The sequence below is a fragment of the Pinus tabuliformis genome, chromosome 4_2 (assembly GCF_031772625.1).
Source record: "Pinus tabuliformis cultivar Carrire ecotype Pingquan chromosome 4_2, CPIR1, whole genome shotgun sequence".
NCBI lineage: Eukaryota > Viridiplantae > Streptophyta > Pinopsida > Pinales > Pinaceae > Pinus > Pinus tabuliformis.
Window position 1 is genome coordinate 201,154,251 of NC_142304.1, and position 9,164 is coordinate 201,163,414.

Here is a 9,164-nt window from a genome sequence, read left to right on the forward strand (position 1 = left end):
CCTTTCTGGTTTCCAAGTTTAAGGAGGCTTGTATAGCTCTAGTTAATGTAGAAACCTCCTCTAAGATGGGGGTGATTAATGAAGGGATGAAAGTGGTGGTCGTGGTAGGGTATTTGACCACTGTCACCACAGGAAATACCCATGGCAGATGTGTGCCTCGCTGGAAGGGGGTTTCACTCAATGAACCTTTGACATATCACGTGCATTCTTGGCATATTAAACAATACCCTTAATTTGACTACATATTGGAAAATACCTCTACAAACCACATTATTTAACTCCTACAATACAAGCCCAACCCATTTTGTTTTGTTGCTAGTATGGTTTCTTATGAGGCAAAAGTGTGATATCATTTTAAATTATCAACTAAATATTAATGTTACCAAATTTTTTATAATAAACCTACTTTAATGTTGAATTAAAAAACTATTTAAACTCTAACAAAATGCAAAATTATGTAAAATTAAATCAAATTTAAATACCCATCCATACAATTTGAAGTAATAAAAATTAAACTCTACATGAACCAATTTACACATTATAAATTTTATACCTTCATAACTTCATATAAGATCTCTAACTAAGTTTGACAACACAAATAACATCCTAAAACACATTCAAATGTAATGTAATTTTGTTAAGATAGGTCATTCATTAGGGGATTGCAACATTATGATATAAGGTGAAGTTTTATTATGACAGGGCACACCACTTTTTAAAATATATATATAGGTTTTATTGAAACCAGTACCACGTACCATCACACACACTTTCGGGACGGTATTAAACAAAAGTTTGACTTTTGCAAAGAAAACATTGATGCTATTAAAACATGCGTTTAAATTTTAAAGTATACAAGTTTAAGATTAGGAAGGAGATTTTTGGAATTTAAAATTTTTACACAGCAATTTATATCTCATGATGCACTTTTCAGTGATTCATGTCTAAGATTTTGTGAAACTGCGTGGTATTCCAATCTTCAAATCAGGAAAAAGTTATGTGGCCTTCTTTATGTTTAACGTGTTTCTATTGGTTATCTGAGAAGAAGGAACGTTTCCTTCCCCAGTTTTAACTTCGCGACAAAGCTGTTTTCAGTAAGAATAACGGTAGAATGAAAAGTCCTATTTGGGATCCGAGGATTCCAAATTTTTTTTGCGGGAACGGGGTTAGAAAATTAAAAAAATCTGACGGGTGAGGTGTTTGAATGGCTTTTTCTATAATGGAAAGGGATGGAAGTTTAAATGGTTTTTTTGACATGGAAATAGATTTAGAAGAATAAAAAGTTCAAGGTATCTAAAATATTAAAACCTAGCAATTATAACCTAAATTTTCAAAAATATCAATCAAATTTTATCAAAATCTACCTTGTTAGTGTTAGAAATTAATGGAGAAGTAGTTATGATTTTCTCTTTATTTGACATTCAGTTCCTATTAATTAGGAATCTGTTTTTGCCTATGTATCTATTTAATTCCTGATGATTAATGAATAAGGGAAGCGAATGCATTTGCTGGTGGGAGCTCCTGGTGATCTGCACCTGTGAGCTCCCGTGTGTTTGTCCAAACTTCTGTCTTCTGCATTTCTTATCATGGTATCAGAGCTAGCAAGACTCATAATGGCTTGGGCCTTGTCAACTGGCACATCGTAGACTTTCACCGCTCCGTTATAGAAAATAGTGAGTTGAGCTGTGGACGGTTGCTCCGTAGCTTTTGCTGGAGCAGATCTCGAATCCGGATCCGTTTGACCGGTTGCAAAAGGCAAGGTTATATTTGTTTCCGGAACTCTAGGGTTTGAACTGAAACGGCCAGTGCTTAGTGGAAACAATTCTATCAATTCCGCGTGACTCGGTGGCTTAGATTTTCCGTTTAAGCTCTCCGCTGCATCATTTGCGGTCTAATCCGCGACAGATCTTGCATTAATCTCGGCTTGGCGAATTGTTTTCCAGGGCATGATTCCAAACTGTTACTTCCATTCAATCGCGCTACATGATAGAGGGACCTGTACGCTGTACGCTGATTTGAAAGGCGTGACTAGCGTCGTGTGGTTTGGAGAGTCAATCGCGTTGACCTAGTTTGTTGTGGATTTTTGCGCTGGTGGCTGTGGCAGCGTCATAGCACAAATTGAGCCTCGAGGAATTCGAAGCGTCGATAAGGCTAGAAGATCGCCACAGAGAAGAGCTCACACCTGCCTGAGGGAGGCCCTATCATTTGACGGAGTGGAGGCCAATCGAGGCTGCGTGGAGGTGTTGGAGCTATGGAATATTGAGCAGAGGACTGCCGTTTGGGAAGAGGCCGTAGAGAGGAGGCCAGATCGTCGAAGGGAACAGCGGAGGAGGCTAGATTGCCAGTAGGGCTGCAAGGAGTTCAGATCTAATAGCGTGGAGAGTGGATCTAGTGAAGCCTATGGAAAACAGCATCCCGTGGTGCCAGAGGAGTCCGCGTCTAGAGGAGTTGCAGGATCGGTTGCCCAGCAGGGGCGTCTTCTCGTTAGTGGCCCTGTGTGGTTGATTTGAACTAGGTGCACTCAGCAACAGTAGCCATTGTTGTGAAGCGGTTGCCCCTTCATCAAAGATCTGAGCTCTGCTAGTCAGAGAGGCAGATCGTGAGTTGTGCCGAGAGGGCATTGAGTGGATTGTAAATTGCAGTTCTTCTCTCTCAAATTCCTTCGAAATTCCGTAAGAAACCAAGAGTTTCAGGAATGCGCGTGCCTCGACAATAGTGATCTGGGATCTAGCATCAAGATTGAGTTTAGATTTCCATGCAGCAGAAATTTTCTGAGCATCATTTTTCTGCTAAAACTGATTCCAATAAATCAAATATTGCTTGCTTGATAATCGTTTTTTTTAAGTTGCCGGGTAGCCTGTTTTTTTTTTCCAAGATGAATTCTCAGATGGCAGATGCAGATACAGACCCAGATCAGAATCTGGATGTTAGACTATTTATGGCCGAGGAGGATGAATCAGATATTTGGTTCGTGGATTCTGGAGCCTCCTCGCATATGTCAGGTAAAAAGCAATGGTTCAGAAATTTTAAAGAATCCAACACTGGAGCAAAAGTCTATCTTGGAGATAATAGTGGGTACGAGATCAAGGGACATGGAGATGTCCTTGTTACTCTGCCTGATGGTAAGATCAGGAATATATCTGATGTGTGGTATGTTCCTGGCATTAAGAAGAACCTGATTTCTGTGTCCAAGATTACAGATCAGGACCTCAAGGTAGAATTTTTTAAATCTTATTGCATTATTAAAGATTTGTTGGATCAGATGAAGCCCATTGCTACAGGTATTCACATAGGAGGACTCTACAAGTTGGATGTGAAAAGTACGCCTCAGCAAGCCTTGATGGTGTCAAATAAGTCTGCTGAAAATTTGTGGCATCAGCGACTTGGGCATATTAACTTTGGTGATCTCTTTCTGCTGCAAAACAAAGGTATGGTAGAGGGCCTTCCTGTTTTGAAAAAGTTGCATATTGATTGTGAGGCATGTGCGTTCGGTAAACAACATAGAGATGAATTTCCTATCATTAAAGATAGAAAACAGAGGGATATACTTGAACTTGTACACACTGACTTATGTGGCCCGATGCAGACAAGGTCGTTAGGGGGGGCCTATTATTTTTTAATCTGTGTTGATGAATGTACAAGATTCACATGGGTGTATTTTCTTAAACAGAAGAGTCATGCTTTTGAATATTTCAAGCAATTCAGAAACATGGTTGAGAAGCAAACAGGAAAATTCATCAGGATTCTTCGATCAGATCAAGGGGGGGAATTCAAGAAAGAAGTCTTCACCAAATATTGCAACAAGCATGGGATACAGCAACAATTCACAACACCTTACACTCCTTAGCAGAATGGAGTTGCTGAGAGGAAAAACAGAACACTGGTGGAGTGTGCTCGCAGTATGTTGAAAGGTAAAAACCTAACTAATGGTTTTTGGGCAGAAGCTGTTAATACTGCAGTGTATTTAAAGAATAGGAGTCCTACTAAAAGTCTTGAGTATAAAACTCCTTTTGAAGCATTGTTTGGCTTCAAGCCTGCAGTAAGTCATCTTAGAGTATTTGGCTCTAAAGCTTTTGCACATGTTCCTAAAGAAAATAGGAAGAAGTTAGATTCAAAGGCCATTAAATGCACGTTCATTGGATACTGCAGTGAGTATAAGGCTTATAAATTGTTTGACCCTGCTACTCACAAGGTGTTTGTCAGTAGAGATGTACTATTCCATGAACAGATTGACAATGAAAATCTTGTCCAAAACAATGAAGAATGGCATGTGCCCTTACTCTCAGAAGAGGATACTGAAACAGGAGTCAGTCAGCAGCAGGAACAGAGTCAGCAGCAAGAACAGAAGCAGGAACAGCAGCAGGTACAGCAGCAACAGGATAATGTGGAGTTCAGTCCACAAAGGGAAGAAATAAGCAGAATAATTGAACCTCCACCACTCAGAAGATCAAACAGGCCAAGATAGTTACCAGCTCGATATAGGGATCATGCGCTTATGACTGGTATGTTAAACATTGCAGAACCTTCTAACTTTTATGAAGCTAGTAAAAGTCTTGAATGGAAGAAAGCAATGAATGAGGAATATGAATCTATCATTAAGAACAATACGTGGGATCTAGTAAAACTTCCTGATGATAGACAACCTATAGGTTGCAAATGGTTTTTTAAGTTGAAATTTAGAGCAGACGGGTCTATTGATAAACATAAAGCAAGGTTGGTGGCAAAGGGATATTCCCAGATAGAAGGTATTGATTTTGAAGAGACATTTGCCCCTGTTGCAAAATTAAACACCATCAGAATGATCATTGCTTTAGCCACTAAACATCATTGGAAAATACATCAATTAGATGTTAAGTCTGCTTTCTTAAACGGTGATTTAAAAGAAGAAGTATACTTAGTACAGCCTGAAGGATTTGTTAAGAAGGGAGAAGAACATCTAGTGTGTAGATTAAAGAAAGCTTTATATGGTTTAAAGCAGGCACCTAGATCCTGGTATGAAAAAATAGATTCTTTTTTCCTCATGAATGGTTATAAAAGGAGCAAAAATGATCCCAATTTATATACCATGTTTAATAATGAAGGGCAGATAGTGGTGATTTCTTTGTATGTAGATGATTTGATAATAACAGGAAGTGCAGATAATCTCATTGAAGAAATAAAGCAGCAATTATCACAGAAATTTGAGATGAAGGACCTTGGAGAAATGCAATACTGTTTGGGTCTAGAAGTTTGGAGAGATTCAAGTCAAACTTTCTTGTCCCAGGGTAAGTATGCAAAGAGTCCGTTATCCAGGTTTAAGATGGATGAGTATAAGCCTTCATGCATACCTTTACAGCAGAATAACAAACTTCAGATGGATGATGGTTCGAAATTTGCAGATACAACATTGTACAGACAGTTAGTTGGTAGTCTTATTTATTTGACTACAACAAGACCTGACATGGTCTATGCAGCAAGTGTTCTGAGTCAGTTTATGACTCAACCTCATGATAGTCACTGGAGTGCAGCGAAAGGAGTATTAAGGTATCTGCAAGGAACATCAGATTTTGGTATTTTGTATTCTGACTCATTTGATGTCAAGTTGACAGGTTATACAGACTCTGATTGGGCGGGAAATCTAGATGACAAAAGATCAATTACAGGTTACGCCTTCAACATTGGTTTCGAGGTCATCTCTTGGTGCAGCAAGAAGCAGCATATTGTTGCTTTATCCTCGGCAGAAGCTGAATATCAAGCTATGTGTGCAGCGACATGTGAGGTTTGGTTGCGTAGACTTCTCGAAGATGCAGGGGAAGAACAAACAGAAGCTACAATCATCAATTGTGACAATCAAAGTTCCATCAAACTGGCTTACAATCTTGTGTTTCATAAAAACACTAAGCACATACTTGTTAGGGAGAAAGTGCAGTCCAAAGAGATTTCTGTAGACTATTGTAATTCTTGTGATAATATGGTTGACATATTCACTAAGCCACTAGGAAGACTGAAGTTTGCAACTGTGAGCTCCCGTGTGTTTGTCCAAACTTTTGTCTTCTGCATTTCTTATCACTTAGACTCCTCTACCCCGTTAGACTACTCTAAAGAAAATTAAATCAGATAAGAGAAGGATGTTATGTTCAAATCATTCAAAGCCAACTGGCAGAATAGTTTTCAAAGCCAACTGGCAGAATAGTTTTCGATGCATGGAGGTGCCTTGTCTTTATGGAAAGGCGGCTACGGCACAACTGCACAAAAACTTTACAGGTACAACAGAGCTTTCACACTTTTCTAGCTTTTTCAAGTGCCCATATCTTCTTTCAACTGCACAAAACTTTACAGGTAGAAGAGTCTAGCATTCACGCTTTTATAGCTTTTCAAGTGCACATATCGTCTTTCCATATGACGGAGGGTGAACATTAACTTTGATGCCTGTGGTTTTGTCTTCTTCTTTCCATATGACGGAGGGTGAACATTAACTTTGATGCCTGTGGATTTGTCTTCTTCCATTGAGGTAGGGAGAGTATGGATTTTGTATCCAATTAAGGTTGACCAGGTACACTTTTAGTGTTCTCATTTATGGAGAGGTTGTGTGCATTTAAGTGAGGTAGGAAGGATCAGTACACCTACACGAATAATATTTCCTTTCCAAAACTCTAGAACCTGGATTTTACAGATTACCACTAGTGGCACTTCTCGAATTTGTTGGGCAGCAGACCAGAGGACATAGTAAATGCTTTCAACGAATACATTACTGATAGCCTGGGCTTCGTTGGGGAATTTAATTTCTGCAATAGAAATAGGTCTGGTCATTTAATTTCTGCAATAGTGAAGCGGTATGGTTGTCGGTACATTAATTATTAATGGTATACTGATTGGCATCTTCTATCGGCTGATTGCTTGCAAAAGTCCCATACACACCCACGTCAGCTAGCATGGATATCTTCCATACTGCGAGCCCCGCCACAGCAGCTTTTCATATGCCTATATATTGAGTGTAATTCAGGTTCAGTTTCAGTCTCAGTTGTAGCCAAACATACTATTTTGAAGGTGATTCAGTGGGTAAAACTCCATCGGATTCTCTATTCATCTATTTAAATCTGATTTCAATTAGGGCATAACTAGCTGTTTGTATTCTTGATATTGTTAACCCTTTGGTTTGCCAACGGTATCTGTTGGGTCAGGGCTATGCTTCAGAGTGTTTTGTATTTTTTCCATTGCTTTTCAAATTGTGGCGTCCGTTGCTTAGAGGGTTTCGTTATTGTGTGGTAAAATGCTTTTAATTGATAAACCCTAGGTTCGTTGGTTGCAGGATCTTCTTTCATTCGAGAGATTGATTGGTGCAACATGAAGTTTTCTCGTGCCCTACTTGTTCTACTCGTGAGTAATTTCGACGTATTGTGATTTCACAACTTATAATCTTGTGTGTTTTGTATATCTCGCTTCTTCCTCATGCCCTAACCCTAATATACCGTGGGACATGTGTGACTCTCAGTGTGTTATCGCTAGTGAAGCGGTGGCGAAGTCTTCTACTGTTTCTCCAACACTGAGTTACTGGCATCACAAGTTGCCAACGACTCCCATGCCCTCTTCTCTGCGGGAGCTCATCTCCCCTCTGTCATCATCGGAGCTGCTGGCCGACATGAAAGCGGAGGACGGTGAAGAGAGCAAGGTTTCTGTCAGTGTTGGCAAGGGAGGTGTGAATGTTGGCGTGGGAAAGGCTAAACCTAAACCTATCCCTAGCCCTAACCCTAACCCTAAGCCCAAGCCCAATCCTAAAGCGCCTGTGACTAGGAACCCTAGCCCTGGGAAAGGAGGGGTGGGCGTTAGTGTCGGAAAGGGAGGGGTGTCGGTAGGTAAAAAGCCTGGGAAAGGAACTGGCGTCCATGTGGGTGACAGCAGTCCTTTCAACTACAATTACGCAGCATCAGATGATGAGATATTGGGTGACCCTTCCCTGTCGTCCATGTTTTTACTTGAAAAGGACTTGCAGAGTGGATCAAAAGTGAATCTGCAATTCCTGGAGAGATCAAGCAGCCCTGCAGACGGTAGAGTACTCTCCCTTCCACGTAGTTTGGCTGACGCTATTCCATTCTCCTCTCAGAAACTCTCCATAGCCCTGGAGAAGCTCAATATATCCCAAGGATCCAACAAGGCTCTTGCCATGGAGCAGACTCTAGAAGAATGCGAGAGTCCTGCAATAAGAGGGGAGAACAAATATTGCGCCACATCGTTGGAATCCATGATTGACTACTCCACATCTACTCTGGGGACCAATGACGTGAATGTGTTGGCAACAGATGTAGGAAAGGGGCAGCAATATACAATCACTGGGTTCACTTTCCGAAGCAAAGCTGGTTCCAAGTCCGTGGCCTGTCACAAAAAGTCATATGCATATGCTGTGTACTACTGCCATGAAACTGAGCACACAAGCACCGCACTTGTGTCTCTAAAGGGCGAAGATGGCAACAGTGGGGAGGGAGTTGCAGTTTGTCATACAGACACGAGTGGGTGGAATCCTCAACATTTGGCGTTCAAGGTGCTTAATGTGAAGCCCGGTGGCGCACCCGTTTGCCACTTCATTCCTAATGATCACATTGTCTGGCTTCCTGCCAACTAACTGCTATTATCTTCTTGATTCCTATTTCTTATGTACACTCCGCGGTCCAGTTGTTTATGTAATACAAACATATCTACGATAAAATATAACATTATTCAGTGTCGCTGCTAGATATTGGGATCGTCCTTCCCTCTTTCCTAATACCCTTCAGAGCAGCAACGTCTGGCATATACCCTTCAGCGCAGCAGCTCTACTTATGTAAAAGCTCTTTAAATAAATGAAGGATTTAAATGTTTGTAAACCATATTTGCCTGATCCAGATGAAATTTGTTTTGATAAAGCAAAATGCTCATAGTCATAATAATCATATAGGTTTAATCTTCAGGAATACTTTTATAAGGCAATGTTCATAAGCATTTTTATTGCGAAGTCAATGCCAATTTTCGAAATTTATTTTCATAAAGTAATTATTATTATTATTATTATTATATAAATAAATCATATTTATAATTATAATCGTATAATTTTTTATCAATAGAATAATTTATGAATTTTAAAAAATATATATATTCCTTATTATTAAAAATATTAATCAAGCATATAGTAAATACTCATTATTATGAAATAC

General features: G+C 39.8%; 1 protein-coding gene across 3 annotated transcripts; it reads left to right on the top strand.

Moving 5' to 3' along the window:
• Positions 1-6,738: 6,738 nt before the first annotated feature.
• On the top strand, positions 6,739-8,840 carry LOC149168818 (BURP domain-containing protein 6-like). 3 transcript variants are annotated; one of them, XM_089428436.1, is made up of 3 exons: positions 6,739-7,034; positions 7,289-7,356; positions 7,472-8,840. In XM_089428436.1, exons 2-3 carry the CDS (start codon positions 7,324-7,326, stop codon positions 8,594-8,596), a joined length of 1,158 nt encoding a protein of 385 aa, XP_089284562.1. In that variant the 5' UTR covers positions 6,739-7,034; positions 7,289-7,323; the 3' UTR covers positions 8,597-8,840. The 3 variants fall into 3 exon arrangements, with proteins under 3 accessions (XP_089284562.1, XP_089284563.1, XP_089284561.1); XM_089428437.1 differs by having other exon boundaries at positions 6,739-7,026; XM_089428435.1 differs by having other exon boundaries at positions 6,744-7,038.
• The last annotated feature ends 324 nt before the right edge of the window (positions 8,841-9,164 follow it).

Coding starts and splice junctions, on each gene's coding strand:
- LOC149168818 (XM_089428436.1), top strand. CDS start 7,324: ATGAAGTTTTCTCGTGCCCTACTTGTTCTACTC. Junction 7,357..7,471: donor GTGCCCTACTTGTTCTACTC/GTGAGTAATTTC, acceptor TGTGACTCTCAG/TGTGTTATCGCTAGTGAAGC.